Source organism: Castor canadensis, chromosome 10 (genome assembly GCF_047511655.1).
Source record: "Castor canadensis chromosome 10, mCasCan1.hap1v2, whole genome shotgun sequence".
NCBI lineage: Eukaryota > Metazoa > Chordata > Mammalia > Rodentia > Castoridae > Castor > Castor canadensis.
The window spans coordinates 111670575-111694758 of record NC_133395.1 but is presented as its reverse complement, the minus strand read 5'-3'; the positions used below and the strand labels follow the sequence as shown (position 1 = coordinate 111694758).

The window sequence follows — 24184 nt, the reverse complement described above, 5'->3', positions numbered from 1 at the left end:
TTCATCGATTCTAGTTTTCTAACATTTTTGGGTTTTTTTGTATTTTAAGAACTCCTTATATATTGATGCTACTAATTCTTTGGCATGAATGTTGCAAATATTTTCCCAGTTTATTTATTCTTTGCTTTTATTTTAAATCTTGAAGTTTTAAATTTTTATGTAAACGAAATTATTTTCCCATTTGGTTTCCACCTCTGGTACCATACTTAGGAAAGCCTTTCTTCTAGGATTACAGAAATTATCTTTTCTATTATATACTGATTTTCTTTTTCTCTCATTCCCAACTAGGTACTTTTACAGGAGCACATGGGTGAAAAGTATACAACTTATAGTGTGAAAGCTCGCCAATTGAAGTTTTTTGAAGAAAATGTGAACTTTTGAGAATTTGTTCTAATCTGCTCCTAGAACCAAAAACTTTCTATTTTCAAAGGTTTTTCACTTAAAAGCAAGTTGTTACAGTTGATTAGAGACCATTGACCACCATTTTATATCTCTCTGGGGTTTTCTTATTGGAAAAAAAAATGTAAAGAACAGAGTAAGATGAAGCAAGTTCACAAAAGAAAAAAACCTTTGATTTTCATTCTTTTTATGAGGAAAAATGTTACTTTTGGGTTACTGTTTACTGAGTCTTAAACCAACTTTAGAACCTTACTTTTTGAGGTATTAATTAGCTTGAAAATAGGGCCATTAAAGCATTGGATTGCAAATTTTATCCAGTACTATAGTGATAAAAGCAACAGGAGAAGTAAGTATGTCCAGTGATAAACTTGCTGTTAATAACTTTAGAGAGTAGTTGCTATGTATTTTTTTAAAGTCAATTTACTATTCTGAGAATAGTTTTAAAGAATACAAAGCTCTATTTAGTATTTGAGCAACTGGTTTCCTTTTTTACACATTGATGGACTTTTAATATTTTATTTTCATTTAATATGAACCTCACTTAAGGTATACAAGAATTGAGTAAGTATTTTAGCTTTGTAAATCATGTTTTCATGTATTAGTTTTGTTAGATTTATTTTTCCATCAATAAAAATATCTCTTAAACGCTCCCCTTCTAATTAAGCAATTTGCAAGTAAAGTCTAGGTCCTTTTAGTTATTGGATACGTTTGTCTCCTGAAGTTTGTCTTCATATACGTCAAGATATTGTTTGCATTTCCATGTTTTAAATGTATGATTGTGTATCACATTTTATTCTTGTTTAATAAGAAGTAATAACTATCTAGGAAATCGTTTTTGTAAAATAAAAGTCTTGGTCAGTAAATTTTCACTTCTGTGTTCAAAGGACTCTTAAGAATGAATACTGCTCTAAATATTTTAATAAATAATATTTTTATTATTTATAAAAATATCTTCTTTAATAATTACACACATACAAAAATATTCTAATGAAATGTTTTCTTTCAGTTATTTTAAGTTTTTATTTAATTTCTGCTATGTGCCAAGTGCTTTGATAGGGGCTGGGGATGTTGGAGATGTAGCAGTGAATAGAATAATGCTGCTTTGCCCTTACAGTGCTTACAGTTTCTGAAATTTTTATTTTGAAGGGTTTTACGAGAACTCAACTTGTAAAACCGTCTAGTCAGTGCCCAGGTGGTGGCAAATCTTTGGCAAACTGTTGGTCTTTCTGATCTGTTCACCTTTTTCTTGTAGTTTTGGAAACCTACATCTTTCTTGACAGTCAACTGATTTTACCTAAGTTTCATAACTTAAGGTATATAAAGTAATAGTATTTTCTTAGAGTTAGAAGAATTTCCCCATACTTTATTTCCATGCTGTATTTTTTTGTTTAAACAGTCATTCAGTTGTCATCCTACTATCTTTTGGTTATTTTGTGGTTCATAACTGCACAACTTCTACTTCTTGGAGATTTTTCTATCAGATTGCTTACTATATGGTCCATTACTGGAATGGCCCTATGGGCATTCAATAAAGGTGAATTCTGCCATATAAAAAAATTTGTCTATTAAATAGTCAACATAAAATCTGACCATTAGAAATTTGTGATGATGGAAATGTTCTATGTTTGTACTGTCCAGTATGGAATCCACTAGTCATATGTGGATATTGAGCTTCTGAATTATGGCTAGTTTGGTCAAGAAACTGAACTTTTTATTTCAGTTAACAAAGCAAGGTCTCTGCTCCCACACAGCTAATGTTCTAGTGAAACAATTAATAAATAGGTTTATACTGTGAGATGTGTTAAATGCTATGAAATTCAACATTTAATCCAGGCTAAGTGGATGTGGCTGGTAGGGAGAGTTCCTTTATAGTGACATATGGGTAGAGACCTCAATAAAAGAAGGGAACAATTCTTATATCTGAGGGGAGCTTTCCAGGAACAGAGAACAAGTACAAAAGTCTTCCTGTCCGTAGCCTATCTACTTCATCTGCCAAGTTCTGAAAGGTAAAGTGTTGGTCTACCAAGACTGAAGTTTTGCTGAACTCTTCTTGTATATATAGCAGTCTGTTTTATACAGTTCACATTTATTCACTGCATGATTCGTAGCAATAACATCTTGGCAGCTATGAAATATCTTCTTTGCCCCATTTAATAATTCTTGATATCAAGTATCTGACTTTTTCATGGTTATCCCTCCTTTTTGTTTGTGTCTGCCCAATATATTCTTGCTCCTGTTTTCAACCATTAGATTTCATTTTGAGACCATGAGGTAACTTGATTTTTAGCCTTCTCTGGGAGCTGCTAACTTTCTAGTTACATTTATTATACTTACGTATGCTTAGTTTTCTTTTTTTTTTTTTTTTTTGGACGGTACTGGGGTTTGAAGTTAGGGCCTGCTTGCTAGGTAGGTGCTCTACCACTTAAGCCACTCCACAAGACCTTTCAGCACATTTTTCTCTCCGGTCCTCTGGAAAAATTAAAAGGAATTTACAGCTTTTTGAGTCTTTCACTTTGGTCTACTTCAGGTAAAGCCTAGATTAAATGTTTCTGCTTAACAGCTCTTATTTCAATGGTACCAAATGTTACTTTACCACAAATTTACATTAGTAAAATTTTTTCAGAGGTATTTCCTGTTAATGATGTACTAGGAATGGGCTGGGGACATGTGGCTCAAGTGGTAGAGTGGCTTACTAGGCTTTCAAGCCTAGTAAGCTTGAAAGCCCTGCGTTCAAACCCCAAGACCACCAAAAAAAAAAAAAAAACAACAACAAAAAAACCCCCATACACACTAGGAAGTTATAGCTATGGAGAATAAAAATGGTGCTGACATTTTCAGAACCACTTATAACTTAGGATTTTACTAATAGTGTTGTAGAATAATCAACAAAAGACCCTTTAAACCATAGACTTGCACTATGAGTTTTAATATGAAACATTAAAACAATGACTTATAATTAACTATAAAACTTTGGCAGTTAAATTGTACTGTCAAGCCAGGTATGGTGGCAGAAGCCTATAATCCCAGCACTCAACAGGCTAAGCCAGGAGAATCTCAAATTGAAGACCAGCCCAGACTACATAGTGAGACCCTATCTCAAAAAACATAGAAACAAACAAACAAAAATATATATATATTGTCATTTATGAGGCATTTATTCATTATACCTGAAAGAAACATTGCATACTTGTGTTTTCTGTTCATTTCATAACAAGATTATGAAGAGATGGTCTAAAATATTTGTAAATCAAAACACAACAAGGTTAGAAATTAAATATAAAGAGAACTAAATTATACACAGCTGTGCTTTAAGAGCATAGGTGGTTTTAGCTCATGTTTTGGTTATGAAAGTAATTTAGCTCATCTCACAGGAAACAAAAGCAGGCGTTGAGTCATGAAAATCCCAATTAATTATTTTTAGCATGCCTCTTAATTTTTCTATCCCCTGGTTTCTTGTCTTCTGTCCCTGAGTCTTGAACAGGTAACCACTTGAGGGGATGTCGGCGATAGATAGGCCAAGGAGGAAGTGTCAGCTAGACCAAAATAGAAAAAAATGCATCAGTTATATCCATTAAAAGTTTAAAAGATCATTACGTGTGATGTCTGATTCCAAAAGTGACTCCTATGCTAAAGATTAACAAAACAAAAACTGCCCAGACAAGATACTATCAGTTGATGGAAACAAGCCTTACTTTATACTAAGGCTTTAAGACTCAAGAGCACCGTGAAGGAGGCAATATGGGCACCAGGAGAAAGTCCTGCTAGTTTTGCCTGAGAAGCTGCCAAAGGAAATACACCCTTTTACGCGGCTCACCGTCTGACGATATTTGGCATTCTGCCTTTCCAGTGGTAGCAAGGACAAACACTGACAGGAAAGGTAAGGGAAGAGTTTGGCTCTGGGTCTTGCTACTAAGTCCAACCAAAGCAACCCAACTCAGAAAACTTAGGTTTGCCTCAAACACCCATAAATTTCTTACCAAACACGAAAAAGCAAATCCGGCCATAACTATATAGACAGTCCATCCGAACTGTTCAGCCACGTAACCGTAGATAAATCCAACTATCTAGAGACAAAACAAAGTCTATTAAATAAAGTCAGGCTAGGAGGAGAAAAGAAAAAGAGTAAATGTAAAACCAATACTTACTGCAGAAAAAAGAATAATTCCCTGAAACATCTGTTCAGCTAGCTTCTGCCCCTTGTAATCCTACGGGTGAAAGAGAGCAAAAAAACTGGTGCCACCATTGAGGAGGTGCACAGACCGGACTCAGGGCAGCACTAACGGGCTCCCCAGGGGCTTGAGAAAGGAATCAAACTTGTGGGTTTCCGGGGGTGGGGGTGGGGGGTCGAGGATCCTAGAGAAGCACGGGCAAGGGAATCCCTCAGAAAGAGAAGAGGACCCCACAGTATAATTCGGGAAAGAGGATGGACAGTAACCGTCGGCGATGGGAACCGCGACCGGGAGAGGGATTCGATGCCACCATGCTCCCGAGTGGCGTGCGGAGACCCCAGGCCGCACCCTCACCATCTGTGTGGGGAAGGAGCTTAGATGTTCCAGCATGATTGGCCGAGGACGCTGACAGCGATACAAGTGCGGCGGACAATCAAAGGCCGCAGGGACCTGAGTCTGACACCATGAATCAACAGACCGGCCTGACGAGTCCCTGAGCGCGAAGGCCCCGGCACCGGAAGCGGATGTCTCGGACCTGCCGGGATAACCCATGGCTCCGCCCCGCGCCATCGCTAGGCTACGTGCGCTTTTGCAGCTGGCTGTAGCCCGGTGCACCGCCCGCCTGGGTTGAGGCGGCGACGGCCACGTCCGGGCCGAGGCATCGCGCGCCCGTAGACGGTTTGCCGTCAGGGATACTGGGTGCCGAGACCGCGCTTCCGCTGCTTACTGGCTCCCCCGGCGCGCTCCGCGTCTCCATGGCGACAGCCTTTTCTCGGCGAGGACCCCGGCTATGGGCTGCCCCGCGGCGCCTGCTGGGCGCTGTGCTCTGGCTGCAGGAACAGCCATCGGGCTGGAGATTGTGGCAGTGGGTGACTGTCTCAGAACTCGAGGACAAGTGGACAGGCGGGCTCGGCCCAGAGTGCAGGGGACGCGGGCGGCCCGGCGGCGGGGGCCTGCGACGCGGGCGCTGAGCTGGCGGGGCGGGCCGGGGCGTGGGCTGCGGCGGCCCCTCCTCCTTTCAGTGCAGGTAAGCACGGTCACCGCGACTGGTCGGGATGGGTTTTAACCCGGTGTTTCTGGGCCTGATGGGATCTCCAGAACGGCACGCCACCTCCCCGTCACTCCTAAGCGTAAGGGGGCCCTAATGACCCTTAGGTTAGGATTAATGAAGCTACGCCGAACCTCAGCGCCCTGGGCCGCTCCTCACGCCGCATGGGGAGAGCGCGCCCCATGTAGAGGTCCCGAACGCGGCCCACCGTCCTGATTGCCGGCTGCCACGGTCACAGGTCCACGGAGCCAGCAAAGTGACCCGGCACCCTTGTGCCAGTTGTTGCACCCGGGACGTGGCTCTTGCCTTCCTAGAGCCCCTCGTGTGACAAGGGAGCCAGCCACATCACCCCAGAAATGTATGACAGCTTGATTAGCCCTCTGCGAGGGAGGTCTAGGAGTGCAGCTCGGCGTGAGGTCTGGGGGAAGTTGGAGTTAGCTAGTGAAGGAATAGGAGAAAGTGGCTGTCATTCCTCCTGCTTGTCCACACTTCAGCACAGTGTAAACTCCTTTGGCACTAATTGACTTGGCAATGTGTTGGTTTTATAATTTCTAAAAAGAAGTATTTTCATAGTGAACAATGGAATATTTTTTTACCAGAAAAATTTTTATTCACTATTTAATAGATTTTTAAAATCGTTTTTACATTTACTCACATGTGTATACATTGTTTGGGCCACCCCCCACCAACAATGGAATATTGCTGATCAGATTGTACACAGTTCTGCTCTTAGAAAAATACGCAAGTGCAGGTAGGGGTCAGATAGATTCAGGGAAGGGCAAGAGTTTACAGGGATCTCTTTTCCTTCCTTGCTTCCTATGTGTTTCTTGATGTGTTTCGGACAGACACTGTTGTAGGTATATATAGACATTTAGTGCACTTCATAAGATGGCAGTTGCTGTATAGCTATCACAGGTGTTTGAACTATAAAAATAGGGGGAAAAGGAAATTACCTTGTCAGGTTTTGAGAGACAGTTCCACTAGAATCTCATGATTTTCCTTACATTGGATTTGTTTTTATCATTATCATCAAAGATTGCATTCCCTTCTTGAGCAGAGATCTAGCCTTCATCCTAGATTAGCAAAGTCATTCTCAAAATGTCACATGCCTATTACCATTTAGCAGGCACAGTTTTAGGTGGCAGGGATATACCAGTGAACATTTTCAACAGGCTCCCTGTTTTCATAGAGCTTACATACTAATCAGGAAACAGAATAAACAAGATAATTTCATAACTGAGAAGAGTGGGGTGGACTTTACTGATGGCTTCTCAGGAGATAATGGAAGGACAGAAAGATTAATTTGGCTGTTGGTGACCTCACGAGCAGTTTGAATGTAGAATCTCAAGTCTGGGTGGAGAAGGTGAAAGCAGAGAGGAGTTACAGTTAGAGACTTTAAATTCTTTTGAGTTTTTAATGGGGGGAGGAAGGCAGAGAAATGTGCCTGTGGGTCAGGTGGGGTAGGTAGGAGAAGTGGTGTCTTTTCTCATTTTCTTTCTTTTAATTAACTATAAGTTCCCAGAACATGCTGTGGTGCTTATGGGTGTCATACACCAGACTGCAAGAGAGTGATGATGCTACACCAAGAAAATAATCATAGGCTGGTGGCGCATGTCTGTAATCCTAGCTACTCAGACAGAAGGCAGAGATTAGAAAGAATGAAGTTCAAATCCAGCCCCAGGCAAATAGTTCATCACAAAAAAAGGGCTAGTGAAGTGGCTCAAGTTATAAGAGTGCCTGCCCAGCAAGCCTGAGGCCCTGAGTTCAAACCGCAGAGCTGCCAATAAATAAGTAATCAGAGGATAGGATACAGAGCACCAGTGGGATGGCCTTTCATGGAAGTACTTGGTCTGTAATAACAGGGAAGAAACAAAAGGCAGCACAGCTACTGAGAATGTGGATAAGTGCATGTAGCTAATAAGAAAAAGGGGAAAAGAGTTTTTTTCACCTAAGGTTTCTTTCATATTAATGGGTACGCCTATACCCTAGGTTTGCTTGGTGTATGTGTGTGTTAATAAGTGGCTGGGGAATGTGTTGGTTTTATAATTTCTAAAAAGTATTTTCATAGTGAACAATGGAATATTGCTGAGCAAATTGTACACAGTTCTCTTACAAAAATGTAGCTACTATTATACATCTAGGGTGTACATGCAGTCTTGTTTTGAGAATTCCTTCTGCTTTTTTTTTTTAAACATTGTGCTGGGAATCAAACAAAGGGTCTCATGCATGCTAAGTAGGTGCTTTATCCATTCCCAGCCCCTTGAGAATTCCTTCTAAATATCAAGGAAACTTCATTATTGGGAAAGGAAATAAGGAGCTGACATACTCACTCTATGGTAATTGGCATTTTCTGTGTAGGTTACTGGATGAGTTTCTTGCCTTGCTAATCTGTTTAGGTGTACTACTAAATACTTGATATAGTTATATTTCTGTTGTGCCCCACTAATGGAATAGCGTAAATACATGGCCTTTTAATCCATATATAGTACTGCCTGTAAGTGACTGTTACTGGAAATTGACCAGCTAGAACATTGTCCTTTGTCCCAGGTGGGATTTATTAGAATGAGAATGTTTTCTCCAGTCTTGGTGGAAGATGCTCAAAGTAGGCAGATATTAGGGCTTTATCTGAGTAGCTCTCAATCTGCCAGCTTTTATAGTAAGGCTTAGCTCAATGCGATCGAGACATATAACTTAGGATATATAATGTGTATCCTTTAGAGAGGAAGTTCACTGGCATAATATATTCATATATGCTGCTCTAGAAATGTGCACTTTAGATTGTTCTTTAGGAGTCTGAATTACCCTCACATTTGTAATCTGCCCTGATAATCCTTAGGAAATTTTTTTGTCGTTGTTTTTCAGTACTGGGGTTTGAACTCAGGACCTTACGTTTGCCAGGCAGGCACTCCACCACTTGAGCCACTCCGCCAGCCCTGATCCTCAGTTTTTAAAAAGCTTAATATATTTCTCCTCTTTTCAAAGACCTAAGAAATTGAGTGCCTAATATATATACAGTTTACCTAGAATGAAATTTAGACTTAACTTTGATTTTTAGGAATATGTTATGTTTGAAAGTGCTTTGTAAAATAAATACCTTTATGTAAATGTTAATTACTATTATAGATGAAGTTTAAAAAAAGAATTAAAGGTTTTAAATGTAGTCAAAATATCATGGTTGGATAAAACCTACCTTGGAAACATTTCTCAGACGTCATTGTAAAAATTTAATTGTTTAAGCCGGGCACAGGTGGCTCACTCCTGTAATCCTAGCTACTTAGGAAGTAGAGATCAGGAGGATCACAGTTCAAAGCCAGCCTGGGCAAATAGTTTTTGAGACCCTATCTCGAAAAAATCCTTCACAGAAAAAGGACTAGTGGAGTGGCTCAAGGTGTAGGCCCTGAGTTGAAACCCCAGTACCTCCAAAAAAAACCAATTTTAATAAATTTAGTTCCACCTGCAATCTTGGTTCCATTGAATTACTTGTTTTGAAAAAGTGAAGGCATCAGATGTACAGGGGAGGACTGGCCAGGGCAGAGTGACAATATTGGATACTATTTTTTTTTTTTTTGAGACAGGGTCTTGTTATGTAGCCTAGGCTGGCATATAATTTTTCAATCCTCCTGCTTTAGTCTCCCAAGCGTTTGGAATACAGGCATGTACCACTTTCTTAATAGATGGGCAGTTACTCAACAGAGATGAAAGCTGGGAAGTTCATTCTTTTTTAAGTAAAATTTTAATTAAAAAAATTTTTGAGAATAGTAGCTCTTAGGTTGATTTTGTCAGATACCTAAGTTCAGTCCAATTTAACTAGGAATATTAAGTAAAAAATTCATTCTGAAATGAAACCTAACTTAGGCTACATAGTTCTCTAAATTATTTGAAAGTATTTTATTATGACTATCATGAGAATTTCAGATCCCAAATTTGGTTCTTGGAAATTATTAATTCAAATGATTTTTTTTGCAGAATATGATGTATACTTCTTCTAAAAGTATATAGGCATTTTGATGGTCATTATTTAAAAAAAAACATATAAAACATATATTAGCATATATTCATAGGATAATTGATGGCCATTCTTACATACCTACTGACTCTGGGGGCTTGATTTTGTTTTATAGGATTAATAAGGAATATTTATATAAGACAGAAGAAAAAGATGTCATTCCGTAAAGGTATGCTCTTTCTACAACTCATGTTGTTTTATACCTAGTTAAAGCTGACCACATAAAATGCAGGTTTTTCCTATCTGTTTCAGTAAACATCGTCATCTTGGTCCTGGCTGTTGTCCTCTTTTTACTGGTTTTGCACCATAACTTCCTCAGCCTGAGCAGTTTGCTAAGGAATGAAGTTTCAGGTATGGGAACTCTTTACAGTTGCCTTAGAATCTGTTGAACACCTGGGGTTTCCTGTGTCTCACATTGTAACTCATATCACTATGTTAAAAGAAAAGAAAGTTTGCTTCTAGGCCTTAGAAAAGGTAGAGAAGACTCTGGGAGTAAGCATGGTAGGTACTCCTCTTGTTCCTGTGGTGCCCTCCACTCTTTTCCCTGCATTGCAATCATTAGCTAAGGATTTGATTTGACAGAATATTCCTTTCCACCAAATCAGAGGCCTTAGAGGAGCCTCTGTGGGCTGCTATCCACTCACGTTTCAGCAGGGTAGGGCTTTAGAAGATGGGTACAGGCAAGTGTCCCTGGTGTTTGATGTCCATTATTGTCACTAGGGTGTTAGTCTCATTACTTTCCTTCACCTGCTACTTTCCTTTAAGTTGAGGAACCACATCTGTAGGACTTTAATAATAAAACAGAGATCATAAAGTCTTGTCAGCTGATTTATAAAAATCGTTTTATTGTATCATTACAAGTTATTTTAGTTGTTCATACTGCCCTGCCTTAGATTGAGAGATCTTTGAGGCTTCAGGATATTTGCCAAAAATCATTTTTGAAGTTGGGCATGGTAGTACTTGCCTATAATCCCAGTACTCAAGAGGCAGAGGCAGGAGGATCTTGAATCTGAGACCAGCCTAGGCTACCTAGCAAGTTCCAGACCAATCTGGGCTACATAGTAAGAACCTGTCTCAAAACAAACAACAGTAAAAAACCAAAAAAGTATTTTTGGATTGCCACCCACCAGAGCAAGGAAAGAATAACTTTCTGGGCTGAAGGTGTTTGCTTTGCAAGTGTGAAGCCCTGAGTTCAAACTCTAATTCTACCAAAATAAAATAATTTTCCCCAGACTTCCACTGAGTGTAGATAGCATGTTTTTGTTTTTGTTGTTTTTTTTGGTGCTGGGTCTGAACTCAGAGGTTGCTTTTATTAAGCATGTGTTTTACCACTGAGCTATGACACCAGCCCTGATAGCACATTTTATAATGATATATGTGTATATGATATATGTAGATAAAAGTAATGTGTGCTTCTGGTGGGAAAATTTATAAAAATGAAATAATATTCAGCTTCATGAGAATACTTTGTTTACTGGTTTATCTCTGGTGCATAAGAATGATGGCTGATATGTAGGTGGTATTCTTTAAATATTAGGTGACTCAAGATAAATACTACAAAAAGTTTGATCTGGACTGGAGGTGTGGCTCAAGTGGTAGAGCTCCTGCCTAGCAAGTGAGAAGCCATGAGTTAAAAACCCAATACAGCAAAAAAAAAAAAAAAAAATTTGGTCTGATACCTTTCAGTCTTTTTCTCTATGTACATAGAGTTCAGATTATACTAAACTGTACATATTACATGTTTTCCCAGATGATGTTATCATAAGCACATCACCGTGATAGCAGAAACTCTTCATGTGTAATTTTAATGCCATAAGTTTACTTGTATCCACAAGGAAAATATTTTCCCTCCTGCAGTACTGGGGATTAAATTCAGGGTCTTAGGCTTGCTAGGCAAGTTCTCTATCACTTGAGCTATGTAAAATATCTTTCATACAATGACTCTCAGACGTTTTGGTAACAATCCCACTATAAGAAATGCATTACATGCAGCATACACATATATATTTGCTTATTGTCCATCCTCCAAGATGGTAGGGATTTATTTGTTTTACTCATGGCTGTAGCCCCAGTGTCTGGATACTGCCTGTTATGTAACAGTCACTCAGCATACAACAATGAATAAATGTATAGTTGTCCCTCTATATATGTAGGAGATTGGTTCTAGGATTAAAATCTTTAGATGCTCAAGACCAGTACTTGCACAAAACCTGTGCACATCCTACTGTATGGAGTATCTGTAGATTATATCTTATATAACATAAATGCTATATAAGTAGTTGTTATACTGTATTGTTTGGGTAGTAATGATAAGAAAAACAAGGCTCTACATACTTAGTACAGTGATTTTTTTTATCTACTATGTTCATTCTGTGGTTGGTTCAATTCACTGATGTAGAACCTACAGATACTTTGTTGTAAAAGGCAAGAAGGAAGATTTACAGAACAATACTTGCATTGTGCTGTTTTCTTTTTCTGATACTATGGTTTGAACTCAGGGCCTCAGCTTGGTAGGCAAGCCGTCTACCACTTGAGCCATGCCTCCAGCCCTTTATTTTTCAGATCTTGCTTTTGTTTGGGGCTGGCCTCAGACCACAGTCCCCATGTAGCTAGGATTATAAACATGAACCACCATACCTGGCTTGTTTTTTGAGGTGGTTTCTCTTTTTCCCCCAACCCCCAGGCTGGCCTCTTTCTGTCTCCTCTTCTTTTGTAGCTGAGATTACAAGTGTGGAGCCCAGCCCTACACTTTTCTATTCTAATTCAATTTTGCATTCCGATCCAGAAACTTTTCATGTTCGAATTCTGATCATTGGGTTGGAGATGTAGTTCTGGTAGAACACTTGCCTAGCATGTGCTAGATCCTGGGGTTTGATCCCCAGCACTACAATAAAATAAATTCTGATCATGATCCACTAAATTGATTTCATGCCTACGTATGATTTATGGATTGAAAAACATTTTACTTCTAGGTTTTCGTAATTATAAATAAAATTGTGACGCTTTTTTTTTTTTTTTGCAGTAGTGGGGCTTGAACTCAGGGCTTACACCTTGAGCTACTCTACCAGCCCTTTTTTGTGATTTTTTTTTTTTTTTTTGAGATAGGGTCTCACTCAAGACTATTTGCCCAGCCTATCTTCAAACCACGATCCTCCTGATCTCTGCCTCCTGATAGCTAGGAGCCACTGGCACCTGGCTTTTTTTTTTGTGTGTGTGTGTGGTGCTAGGGATCGAATACAGAGCATTGTACATACTGAACATACATTCTTATCACTGAGTTATAGCCTCATCATGAAATTGTGACCTTTGATTACATTTCAGATTTTGTTCTTTTTTCTTTTCTTTTGTGGTGTGGATGTTTGAACTCAGGGCTACACCTCAAGCCACTTCATCAGCTTTTTGTGAAGTGTTTTTTCAGGATATGGTCTGATGAACTATTTGCCTGGGGTGGCTTCAAACTGCAGTCCTCCTGATCAGCAAGGATTATAGGCATGAGCCACCAACACCCAGCTCAGATTTTGTCCTTGAGAGGTAGTAAAGGGAATGATTGGGTCAAAGGCCACATATCCATTTAGGATTCTTCATACAAATAGCCACAGTACATTCTAGAAAGGTTCTCTTTCCTACTAATGGTGTATCTCAGAGTGTTGCCAGCCTGTTTTTTAAAACCTTTCTTCTGCTTATCCAAAAACTTTGTTATGTGTAGGAAAACAATTTCTGGATACTCTGCTTTAAAATTTAATGGGAGAGAATAAAGTGAAAATTGCAACCGTAATCCTCACCTGAACCTCTTTCCGTGTTTTAGAATCTATATCAAAAGCTCATGAGAAAAAAATAAAGCTCATGAGATTGTGTTTGTATCACATTGCCTTCCTTGTGTGTGTTTTCTTTTCAGATTCAGGAATTCTGGGACTTCAGCCCATAGACTTTGTCCCAAATGCTCCCCAACATGCAGTAGATGGGAGAGAAGAGGAGATTCCTGTGGTCATTGCTGCATCTGAAGACAGGCTTGGGGGGGCCATTGCAGCCATTAATAGCATTCAACATAACACTCATTCCAACGTGATTTTCCACATTGTTACACTTAACAGTACAGCAGACCATCTCCGGTGAGCTCTGCTTGCGTAATGATTCTACTTCTAGTGGATGCTCTAGAGAAGTCTGGCTGCCAACCCAGGAACGGTTTTACTTCAGTTACTGTTTTGGTAATAAGACTGAGTTTTAGTAACAACTTTCTCAGTGAGCGAAGCAGTAGGCTGATTTTTAATTCACATTTTATCTCATGGACAACTCCTGTAGTTCTGGTTTGGTGTGAGAAGACTTGGAACAGTGCCAAGGTAGTGTGGTGAAATTGTGAACAGATTCTGGTCCAAATCCTAGTCCAAGGTGGTTGGAGCAACCTTGTAGCAATTTCCTCACCTACAATTATGGTGCAAAAATATCCAACTTAAAGGGTTCTGTGTCAAGTAAAATGAAAATGTATATAAAACACCTGGCTTGAAGTAATTGCTTAGTAAAATAGTCCTTACATTTTAGTTGTTGTGATTAATGGAAACCCAATGTGATGGAATCTCCTTCATGAAAATAAAATTAATACAAACAAAATGAATGACAGCAATAACATCAAGTGTCCACAAAACACTGATTTGGAATGGAGTAGAAGGAGTATGTACTACTACTTCAGGAAACACTGTCTTAGTGCCTCAGACTCAGGCAGATGAGTTACTTAGGGTCATTACAGTGAATTTATAGTCATTTTATATATGACAGACTCATCACTAGCTTTCACTACCATTGTACTTTGATTCCATTTTCTTTAACATTTGGAAAGTTAGCGGTCCAGCCAGGTATGCACACCTATTCCAGCACTCTGGAGGCTAATGCAGGAGGATCACAAGTTCAAGGCCAGCCTTGGTTATATAGTAAGACTGGGCCATTTGGTGGTGTGATATTTTCAAGTTTTCCTATAGCGGTTTTAATTTTGGAAGCGAATAACCATATAATCCTGCCTCAGAAAGAACTTTGGCAGGAATATCCTCATTTTAGATGAGAAAACCACATATCAGAAATAAAGGACCCCAGGGTTTCTCTGCATTGTATTAAGCCCTTGTTAGGAAAGCATAATTTAGAAATTCACATCTTACAAATGTGAATATTTAAAGTTTAAATGTGGTGCTTTTTCTTCATCAGGTCCTGGCTTAACAGTGGTTCCCTGAAAAGCATCAGGTACAAAATTGTGAATTTTGACACTAAACTTTTGGAAGGGAAAGTAAAAGAGGATCCTGACCAGGGAGAGTCCATGAAACCAGTGAGTCCCACACATCTTTCTTTGTACTTGAGATTAGAATATCCGGTTAACAGAGTATAGTACATACAGTTCCTTGAGGACCAAGCCTGCGTAGTTCTAAGAGTACTTTGGCTGTCTTCTGCAAGTGTTGAGAATAATCTAGCAGCTTCTATGTAAATAAAAACATAGTCACTGTATCCTATGCTAATGCTTCTTTTCATTTCCAGTTAACCTTTGCAAGGTTCTACTTGCCAATTCTGGTTCCCAGTGCAAAGAAAGCCATATACATGGATGATGATGTAATTGTACAAGGTATCAAAATGTCATGAGTATTGTTCTCCATCCAGGTTGTAGGCTGTGGGGGTTGTCTTATGTTTGAATGGTCTCTTATAAAAGGTCACCATCGGAATAATTGGGAGAAACAAGGGCTCTCAAGGCACTGGAAATATTTATCCTAACACCTTACCCATTTCAGGTGATATCCTTGCCTTGTACAATACACCACTAAAACCAGGACACGCTGCTGCATTCTCAGAAGATTGTGATTCAACCTCTGCTAAAGTTGTCATCCGTGGAGCAGGGAACCAGGTAATTTCCTATAGAGTAGTTTAATGGTGTGGGGGGGGGGGTGCCTGGAGATGTGGTTCAAGTGGTAGAGCACCTGGTGAGCAAGTGCAAGGTTCCAAGTTTAACCCCCAATACCGCCAAAAGAAAAACAAAAAAGTGGCTAATTCAGGTAACTCCTTTTTTGATTAATCAAGTTGATATTTCTTTACTGGCTATCAAACTGTAACAAACATACATTCCATTTGTGTTTTTAGTACAATTACATTGGCTACCTTGACTACAAAAAGGAAAGAATTCGTAAGCTTTCCATGAAAGCCAGTACCTGCTCTTTTAATCCTGGAGTTTTTGTTGCAAACCTGACAGAATGGAAGCGACAGAATATAACTAATCAGTTGGAAAAATGGATGAAACTCAATGTAGAGTAAGTATGGCCCAGCTATGAAAAAATTCTTGAACTTCAAGCCCTAGAGTCTTGACTAACATTTGTTATCTGTCCTCATCAAGAGAGGGATTGTATAGCAGAACACTGGCTGGCAGCATCACAACGCCTCCTCTGCTTATTGTGTTTTATCAACAGCACTCCACCATTGACCCTATGTGGAATGTCCGCCACCTTGGTAAGAGGAAATAATAGCCTAGGTTAATCAGTGATTAATATCTAAAGAACCATCCTCAGGGATGGAATATAGCCAGTTTCCCTTAAGTTTCTCTGCAGTTTAATACATGCCATTGCCTTGTGTCTTACTGGTATGATCATTTGACTCTTTCTCTCAATTACAAGGTTCCAGTGCTGGAAAACGATATTCACCACAGTTTGTAAAGGCTGCCAAGTTACTTCATTGGAATGGACACTTTAAGCCATGGGGAAGAACTGCTTCATATACTGATGTTTGGGAAAAATGGTATATTCCAGATCCAACAGGCAAATTCAATCTAATCAGAAGACATTCAGAAATCTCAAATATAAAGTAAAACAGAATTTAAGCTATAAACATTTCTCAGGAAATCCTGGAAGACACTATATGCGTGGGAAGTGAAGTAACAGTTGCTAGCCTTCAAGGACTATCTATAGCAACCAACAGAAAAAGGGATGTTTCAGCTGGGTAAGGATGACAGACTGCCCTGTCTGACAGTCACCTTATAAGACAGACTATAAATGTCTCCATCTGCCTTACCAAGTGTTTCTTACTATAGTCCTGATTCATCAGAAGAATGGTATAAGGCTGGTACAGCTAGTTCAAAACTGATTTTTATTTTGTAACCTGTGGCTTGATGTGTAAATAAACCAACATTTTTCAGTAGACTTTATTATGTCTTTTTATAGAATGTAGACTTTCTAAATTGTTTATACATTCATGATCCATATTCACAAAATTTACAGCTCATGTCATACCAAAACCAGCACAAAAACACATATAATAACATTTTGGTACACGTGGTTCTAGCTAGCACTTGTCTGCATCACTCAGGTGATGAAGGTGGGACTATCACAAATTTGAGAAAAGCCTGGACTACATAATTCTGTTACATGTAATCTGTGCTGAAGTCATAAATATCATCCTCTTTAGCCAGTTCATCCAAAATAAAAGATCCTGCAGATGGTTCACCTATTAGAGAAAAATATTAAGTGAAGTTTTATGTAAAAAAGTAAAAGCAAATCTAAGTCAAGTTGCTTTCTTCCAAGTCCTTCACCCCAGATTCACCTGCTGTGGATTCCTCAGGCAGAGCCTTCGTGGTGTCTCCTACAGGGGAGATGTCTGAGACTTTTTCCTGTGAGACAAAAAGAAACAGAACAGGATTAGCAGCCACTGTCAATTATATATATCCAATTATGTGAAATGTGTAAATTTCAAGATCATAAGCCTCAAATACCTAAGTGTGCAGGGCTTCTTCCAGTTGATTTCAAAATATTTTATTTCTACTTTTAGCCATTAGTTATGTATAATGGTAGAAAACTTCAGCTTTTAATAAATCAGAGAATACACTTACATCAACTTCACCATCAACACTTTCCTGGTCACCGACCATGTTACTGTTATTGTCCCCCACCTCCTGTTTGCTCTCTCTCTGTCTTGTCAATTCTTCAGGTATGTCCTTTTCCTCTATTATTCCATTTGTCAGACCTGAAGACTGGAAAAGGATGCTCCTGGCTAAATGAGGGCTCCTGATGGCTAGGGAAGTAACAAAGACCACACAAATAGATAAGACAAAAAATCAGCAGGTGAATCTGGGGCAAAGGACTTCTAAGAAAGCAACTTAAGATTTGCTTTTACTTTTTAATATAAAACCTCACTTAATTTTCTCTTTATTGTTCTGTCAGCAGATAAAAACAGCGATGAAACACAAATCTCACTTACCCTGCATGCTGTGAGCATTGTTTTTTTCCAGTTCTTCCAGATCAAAGCCCCTTTTCATGTTTGCCACAACACTCTCATTAAAATGTGGAGGAGTTGTCCAGGATGTAGGAGGATGGCAATAATAATTTAATGAGGCACTGGTATTAAAAACAAGACCTGTTAAAACCAGCTCCTTTAGTTTAAGTAGTCACCAAAATGCCAAGAGAAAGAAACCTCACTTACCCTGTCCATTCTGACCATATCAGTTTGGCAGCACCTTCAACATTTGGGCTACCACCTTTTTGGTGCATACCTCTTCTCTGAGCAAGCTTTGTAAAAAATTCCAGAGAATTCTTGTAGTTTGGGACAGTGTATTTTAGTACTACCTTTAAAAATAAAATGAAATAGGAACTGTCATTTATCTGATACAGTATAGATGGAAAATTGAACATCATGCTAATGGTGAAAAAGATCAGTGGTGAGGAGCTGAAGGCAAGGGACTAGTTCTTTTACCTGTTGAGCATCAGCCTGGTCCAGGATGGCACTAGCAGACTCCATTGGTTTTAGTGTTTCTATGCTTGTTGGACTCCGCAGAGCAAGTGCAGTGGAGGAGTTAAGTGGTGAGACAATGAAGCTTGGACTGTCTATGATTGTGATCTGTTTGTCCAAGGGGACAACCTGCATGCTCCTGAAAGAAGAGAAATGGGACTAACAGTTATGGAGGCGCACTGTGGTTTACCTGCAAGCCAAGAGACAGAACATGAAGCTCAGGGTTGGATTGAACAAATTCAACACAGTGAGTCAGACACAATTTATCATCATTTGCTTCATGTTTGTCTACGATCACAACAGTCACCTCGAAAAAAAGAAACTATGCCACCTACCCAAACTATGTTCTGCTGTACGTATTCTTTCTTCTACCTGGCCAATTTCTACTCATTTCACAAAGTCAAGTTCAAATGTCACTGTCTCTAAGGCAGCCTTCTCTCTTTTATGTGAGTGGTGCTGGGGATTGAACCCAGGGTCACACACATGCTAGGCAAGCCCTCTACCACTTGAGCCACACCCCACCCTTTCTATTTTTATTTTTAATTTGTCTTTCAAACTGAAATATAGGCAGCTGTCCCACTCTATAATCAAGCTCCCAAGTCTCCCACTGGCTTAGCCCTCTTCCTTTCTTTAAAGAAAGAATAAAAACTTGCCTTCCTCAAATTATCAAAAATAAAACCTATTTATACTCATCTATGATATTCTAATTATTGAACAGCTCAATTTACCTTGTAAGCCCCATGGAAACACCAACATTACATATCCATTCTTGTTTCAAGCTATTAATGATGCTGCTTTTCCCCACATTTGGGAAACCTATAAATGAAAATTTGGACAATGCATTATGTGGTGATTGTAAAAATTTCCAATGCTTAATTGTTTCTCTGGTATTCAGTGCAAGATCAGAGTTGGATCTGAGTGTCTTCACTTCAACACTAAGCCCAATCTTAGCTTCCTCATTTCTTGCATTCACTTGTAAAAGGGTAGGAAAAGACTTAACTCAAATAAACCAAAAATGTGTATGTATGTATGCGTGTATGTATGTATTTATGGCACTGGGGAAATCCAGAACCTCACAAATGCTAGAAAAGTGCTCTACCACTAAGCTGTACTCCCAGCTACTAAGAGCTTTCAGAAGTCAACCTCTGGCAGAGCTCAGGCCCAACAACAAATTGAATCTGGCAGCAATTATTTAAGTCTTTGTTCTTTAAATTATGTTATGGTGAAGTGGGCATGAACTTGTGTTTGAATGCCCTTTCTTTCACAATAACCTGTTCTCCCTTAACATGGGAAAATCCTTAAAAGCATCTTGACATGTAGGTAGTAAGACACAGAATGTTATAAAACTCACCAATCACTCCAACCTGAATAGCTCTGCCACATGTCTCCTGAAAACCTTCAAGAAGTTTCCAAAGGCCTTCTCTGCCAAAGCAGACCTTACTTTTGAATGGAACAGCTTTTTTCTGTACCTTCAGATGGTAAAATTCCAAATACATGAATTAGCCACTAATTAGATTAATTATTCTAAGAACTCACTAGATAAGACTCAAAAAGCGAGGTGCCAGAGCCCACCTCTCTAGATTCTGCTGCCTTTCAGATGGTGTCCAGGTGAAATCAGAGTTGGATCTCTTTACTTTCACTTTTTAGTCAATATTTTGTACACTCATCATATTTCAACCATCCAAAATCTGCTAAACACGTTTTTCACCACTAATGGTAGAAGTGTACCTTGGTTACCTTCATTTTGTTCTTCAGAACTGCTGAAGCTTTGAATACCACTGTTGGAAATTCTTTCTTCAAGTAATTTAGCCAGCTCTCCAAGTTCTCCTTTGGTACCAGATCTAATGGGAATTAGGAATAAGACACATGCTTCATTTTGCTGAAGATAAATTTATGTGTTACATTACAGATTTCACCTTTTCCCAGTTTTCTTCAAAAGGTATTCTTTAGGAAATAGGGGAAGAGGAAGGTTCCTATTATGTTGCCCTTAACAGAGTTCAACATCTACTCTTCCATATTTCAATTCCTCCTGTATTGTTCACTGTTAGGACTAACTCAACTTTTACATTAACTCTACACACAGCTGTGTTCCAAGATTTATTCTCAAGTTAAGTCTCTTGCTTTCTGACCCTGATTTTAACTTTCGGCAGTACTGAGGTTTGATCTCAGGGCCATATACTTGCTAAGCAGGCACTCTACCACTTGCAACATGCCTCCAGTCCTTATTGCCTTAGATATTTTTCTGACAGGGTCCCACGTTTATTCCCAGGCCAGCCTGCACCATGCCCAGCTATTAGTTACGATGGAGTCTCTTGAACTTTTTGCATGGGCTGGCTTTAGCCTGTAGTCCTCCTGATACATGCTTCCCAAGTAGCTAGAATTATGGGTATGAGACACTGCACTTGATCATTAACAGTGATTTTTGATCTTGCCCCTTTGTGGTTCTCAAGTCTGTTTTGGGTTTTCTTCTTCCTAAATATTTCATTTAAGTATCTTATCACAGATAATCTAATGGATCTTTCCCCTGAACTAATATTCAACATTGTGCAGGTGGTGGGTGACACTGAGGTTTAAACTCAGGGCTTCAGGCCTGCTAGGCAGGAACTCCACCACTTGAGTCATACCTCCAGCCCTGTCATCACTTTCTGTATGAAATACACTACATGGTAAGCTGGGTATAGAAGCTCAGACCCTTAAATAAAACAAGGTGGTGAAGTAATGAGTGGTAAAGTGGGAAAAGCCAGTTGAATCACTTGTAGAAACCACCTCCTCCCAATGTTCAACCCTGTTTTTGGCAACCTGAGTACACATGCTCTGGTTTTGTTGAGGTCAGAGTTGGATCTTATCAGTCTTCACTGTCAATCAGACTGTTTAGATATTTTCCTCATTCCTCAACTAGTTCATAGAGAAGACAAAGGGAAATCCCTTTTGCTCACCTGATTTATTTAATACAAGTACTAGTTTCTTATGTTCACTCTGGACAATAGCCTCTTCTACCTGAGGACACCTGCATCCAAGAGGATCTCTGGCATCCAATACCTCCAACAGAACATCTGAGGCTTCAATCACCTGTCAAGGAAGAAACAATCAGAACCAGCACTCCTTGTTATGAGACCCCTCAATGCAAGCATACTGGCATCATTCACTTGACACCAGGGTGAGTTCAGAGTTGGATCTCATGTCTTCACTTTAATACGAAAAAAGTTGACAGGCTCATCATTTCTCACACAGTAAAGCCTAACAGAAAAACTTTGCTCAGCAACCTCTGATAAACATGGATTTCGATGTGGAAATAAACCCAACTGTCTGAATACACAACCCACCATAGCAAATTATGTTACTTGATAGGCCTTTTTGGCTTTGCCAAGAGATGCTGAGAGGTACAGTCCAGTTCTATCTGCAGTGGTGGGGAAGTGGGGGGAGGGGGAGGGGGAGGAAGAGGAGGAGGAGGAAAGAGGAGGAGGAGAAGGAGGAGGGAGCTTGGGAAACGGGTGTCAGAGAACTACAACAACAGTATTACTACCTACCCTCTTGACTTCCTTCAATTAGTTTCCCCTTTTATAGGCCTGATGTCAGGTCAATGAATGACTTGCATAAATTTTTTAAACTCTCATTACCATTTGTAGACACTGACCTAGACTAAGATACCTTTTTAAGTTCCTGACAGTGTATCTTCTTTGGGTTCTGTTTGCCCAACTTGGCTTTCTTAGTTTTGCTCTGTTCAATTTCCTGAAGGACATAAAGATTACAAGAAGAGAACACAAAATTAGAAATACAGCAGCTATAAACTGTAGTTTTCATATTTTCCTCAGTCTGAGGTCCAGGACTGGTGGTGTACACCTGCAATCCCAATTACACAGGAGGCAAAGGTAGGATCAGTCCCTGGCCACCTAGGGCAAAAAAACACAAAACCCTACTTAAAAAACAAACTAAAGCAAAAAGGGCTGGGGGTGTGGCTCAAGTGGTAGAAAACTTGCCTAGCAATTGCAACACTCTGAGTTCAAACCCTACCGCCACCGAAGAAAAGAAAAAAATACAGTCTGAATTCAGTTTTCATCCTCCCAAGACACCTACTAGCCTGTGCATATTCTCTTCTGCCTCAGAACTCGTCTCTCAATTCTCACAGGTTGTAGCCCTACCTCCACAGGTGCATTGGATGGCTCATCACCAGGGTTAGTTTCACGCTTTCTTTTCTTTTCCTGTTCCATTTGCCTATCGAGCTTCTGCTGCTGCTTTAGTTCTTCAAGCTGTGTCCAAGCCGTAAGAGAAATGCATATGCCAATGATCAGTGTTACCTTAACAAAGCACACATACTCACACCACACCGCTACTGGAAGTTTTAGCTAATTTACCTGCTGTTTCTTTAACTCAGCTTCCCGAAGAACAGCCTCTTTAAAGGGAGCACTGTTTGGAACTCCTGGGTCTTTCCTAGGTTTCTTGTGACCACGTTTTTTAGCCTCCTTCCTTAATTTTCGATGGTGCTCTCGAATCTATTAAGAAAAAGAAAAGCTGGTGGAGTGGGTCAAGTGGTAGAGTGCCTGCCTACAAGTGTGAGATCATGTGTTCAAATCCCAGTATGGCAAAAAAGAAAAAAGAAAAAAATCACTTTACAAAAGTACCTCTGTATTCTAACAGAATTCAAGTGAGAAAACAACCTGACTGCAGTTTAGTTATGCCTAAGATGTCCTATAAAATGGGACATCACAGAGAATGCCTATGCATGTATGAAAACACACAAGTGTCACTAGACTTTTTGCAGAGAGGACTATATTATGTTGAGCAAAGTTTCCAGACTTCCTTATTACCAAATTACTGTACTTTCCCACAGCTGCACTCCTGAAGTCTAAATGCTTTTGCCCAAAATCTAAACCAATAATACAGACTTCCCTGTGGAGGTGTGATATGGGGCAGAAATGAGCTTAGCAATATATTTGGTATAGCTCTATCAATAGTTACCTTTTTTTTAATTTTATACCGTTTATGGCAGGTCATGCGTTTGCTGGCTTTCTTTAACTCTAAAAAGAAAAAAAAAAAAGAATGAACTAAACACAAATGACCACTACGTCTAGTTTTTGGTGAGTACCCTACGTTGCTATGCCCTTTTTCCTGCCTTAAATTAGCTACCTAATGTTAATAAACGTGGGGAAGTTAATAAAAACCTAATTAGAACTTTTAAATCCAAGCGAATTTGATTAAACAGAACCAGTTCCGCGCGCATACTCCTCCCATGGTAGAATGGGATCACAGAGGAACGTTAAACGCGAAACAAGAAGCCGTTTCGGGTCAAGCACTACGAATCGTACGGCAGGCGAGGAACAGTATGTTTGGGAGCTAGTGCTCGGCTAAAGTCGAAGGTCAAACGCTGTCTCCTCCTAAAATCTGGCCTAGTTTTCTTTCTGAACAATGCATCTACGGTGAACAGGACTGACCTAGGGCCTGGGCCTTCCAACCTTCAGTTCTACACGGGAACAGAGCGATGGCCTACCCATCGTCCACCGCTCGCTCCGAGATCAAACCCAAGATAAGAGCACCCCGGTGGGCTCAGCCACCACCAGAAACAACAAATACAGGGCCTCTCCACGCCCGTCTCCTGACCCCACTTACTCGGTCGCTTCATGCTGGCTGTGAAAACCGCAGCGGCAGGAGAGGTGACAGAAACGAGATGTTTCGGAGGCTGCCACGTGTGAACAGAGCATACGGACAAGCGTCACGCACTCACGCTACCGCCGTAAAGTGCGCCTCCGCCCTTCTGCGTGCGCGCGCACGCAGTGTCTCGCAGAGCCGGGATCGCTTGGCGGCCGCGGCCTGCTTTTGCGGCGGCAC

General features: G+C 39.9%; 4 protein-coding genes and 3 non-coding genes across 16 annotated transcripts in view; 2 read left to right on the top strand and 5 right to left on the bottom strand.

The window, feature by feature from the left end:
• Nek4 (NIMA related kinase 4) overlaps positions 1 to 3932 on the top strand; it is a 43345-nt gene extending 39413 nt beyond the window's left edge. For all 4 annotated transcript variants that reach the window (XM_074043919.1, XM_074043920.1, XM_020175245.2 and 1 more), the window contains one exon: positions 289 to 3932. In XM_074043919.1, the coding sequence (XP_073900020.1) occupies positions 289 to 381 (93 nt within the window). In that variant the 3' untranslated portion in view covers positions 382 to 3932. The remainder of the gene's footprint in view (positions 1 to 288) is intronic.
• Spcs1 (signal peptidase complex subunit 1) lies at positions 3532 to 5290 on the bottom strand. The gene is made up of 4 exons (XM_020175251.2): positions 4923 to 5290; positions 4545 to 4604; positions 4377 to 4463; positions 3532 to 3932 (listed from the first exon to the last, which is right to left on the bottom strand). The coding sequence occupies exons 1-4, from the start codon at positions 5136 to 5138 to the stop codon at positions 3807 to 3809; spliced, it is 489 nt and encodes a 162-aa protein (XP_020030840.2). The 5' UTR covers positions 5139 to 5290; the 3' UTR covers positions 3532 to 3806.
• Positions 5290 to 19387, top strand: Glt8d1 (glycosyltransferase 8 domain containing 1). 6 transcript variants are annotated; one of them, XR_002213047.2, is made up of 11 exons: positions 5597 to 5698; positions 9738 to 9791; positions 9875 to 9973; positions 13518 to 13731; positions 14813 to 14930; positions 15137 to 15221; positions 15385 to 15497; positions 15731 to 15897; positions 15981 to 16093; positions 16258 to 16579; positions 18483 to 19387. XR_002213047.2 is itself a non-coding variant. In XM_020175249.2 (10 exons), the coding sequence occupies exons 2-10, from the start codon at positions 9776 to 9778 to the stop codon at positions 16446 to 16448; spliced, it is 1116 nt and encodes a 371-aa protein (XP_020030838.1). In that variant the 5' UTR covers positions 5290 to 5595; positions 9738 to 9775; the 3' UTR covers positions 16449 to 16779. The 6 variants fall into 6 exon arrangements, 5 of the variants coding, with proteins under 5 accessions (XP_020030838.1, XP_020030837.1, XP_073900023.1 ...); XM_020175249.2 differs by lacking the exons at positions 5597 to 5698; positions 18483 to 19387 and adding an exon at positions 5290 to 5595 and having other exon boundaries at positions 16258 to 16779; XM_020175248.2 differs by lacking the exon at positions 18483 to 19387 and having other exon boundaries at positions 16258 to 16779.
• Gnl3 (G protein nucleolar 3) lies at positions 16710 to 24121 on the bottom strand. 2 transcript variants are annotated; one of them, XM_020175246.2, is made up of 15 exons: positions 23966 to 24121; positions 23318 to 23376; positions 22714 to 22851; positions 22501 to 22608; positions 22010 to 22090; positions 21298 to 21430; positions 20090 to 20202; positions 19713 to 19830; positions 19090 to 19177; positions 18326 to 18500; positions 18056 to 18198; positions 17834 to 17970; positions 17466 to 17647; positions 17180 to 17246; positions 16710 to 17083 (listed from the first exon to the last, which is right to left on the bottom strand). In XM_020175246.2, the coding sequence occupies exons 1-15, from the start codon at positions 23976 to 23978 to the stop codon at positions 17001 to 17003; spliced, it is 1638 nt and encodes a 545-aa protein (XP_020030835.2). In that variant the 5' UTR covers positions 23979 to 24121; the 3' UTR covers positions 16710 to 17000. The 2 variants fall into 2 exon arrangements, with proteins under 2 accessions (XP_020030835.2, XP_020030836.2); XM_020175247.2 differs by having other exon boundaries at positions 20099 to 20202.
• LOC141413245 (small nucleolar RNA SNORD69) lies at positions 18570 to 18646 on the bottom strand. The gene has a single exon (XR_012438041.1). It is a non-coding gene; the product is annotated as a small nucleolar RNA SNORD69 (small nucleolar RNA).
• LOC141413249 (small nucleolar RNA SNORD19B) lies at positions 19964 to 20044 on the bottom strand. Its single transcript, XR_012438044.1, has one exon. It is a non-coding gene; the product is annotated as a small nucleolar RNA SNORD19B (small nucleolar RNA).
• Positions 21178 to 21254, bottom strand: LOC141413243 (small nucleolar RNA SNORD19). The gene has a single exon (XR_012438039.1). It is a non-coding gene; the product is annotated as a small nucleolar RNA SNORD19 (small nucleolar RNA).
• Positions 24122 to 24184: the final 63 nt, after the last annotated feature.

Excerpts from the sequence above, each read along its gene's own strand:
- Spcs1 (XM_020175251.2), bottom strand. The coding sequence starts at position 5,138 with ATGGCGCGGGGCGGAGCCATGGGTTATCCCGGCAGGTCCGAGACATCC. Across the intron at positions 4,605-4,922 it reads GCTCCTTCCCCACACAGATG|GATTACAAGGGGCAGAAGCT; the intron begins GTGAGGGTGCGG and ends TTTCACCCGTAG. Across the intron at positions 4,464-4,544 it reads GAATTATTCTTTTTTCTGCA|ATAGTTGGATTTATCTACGG; the intron begins GTAAGTATTGGT and ends TTTTGTCTCTAG.
- Glt8d1 (XM_020175249.2), top strand. Across the intron at positions 14,931-15,136 it reads AGGGAGAGTCCATGAAACCA|TTAACCTTTGCAAGGTTCTA; the intron begins GTGAGTCCCACA and ends TTTCATTTCCAG. Across the intron at positions 15,898-15,980 it reads TGGATGAAACTCAATGTAGA|AGAGGGATTGTATAGCAGAA; the intron begins GTAAGTATGGCC and ends GTCCTCATCAAG.
- Gnl3 (XM_020175246.2), bottom strand. Across the intron at positions 22,852-23,317 it reads GGTATAAAATTAAAAAAAAG|ATTCGAGAGCACCATCGAAA; the intron begins GTAACTATTGAT and ends TTTTCTTAATAG. Across the intron at positions 21,431-22,009 it reads ACTGTCAGGAACTTAAAAAG|GTGATTGAAGCCTCAGATGT; the intron begins GTATCTTAGTCT and ends CTTCCTTGACAG.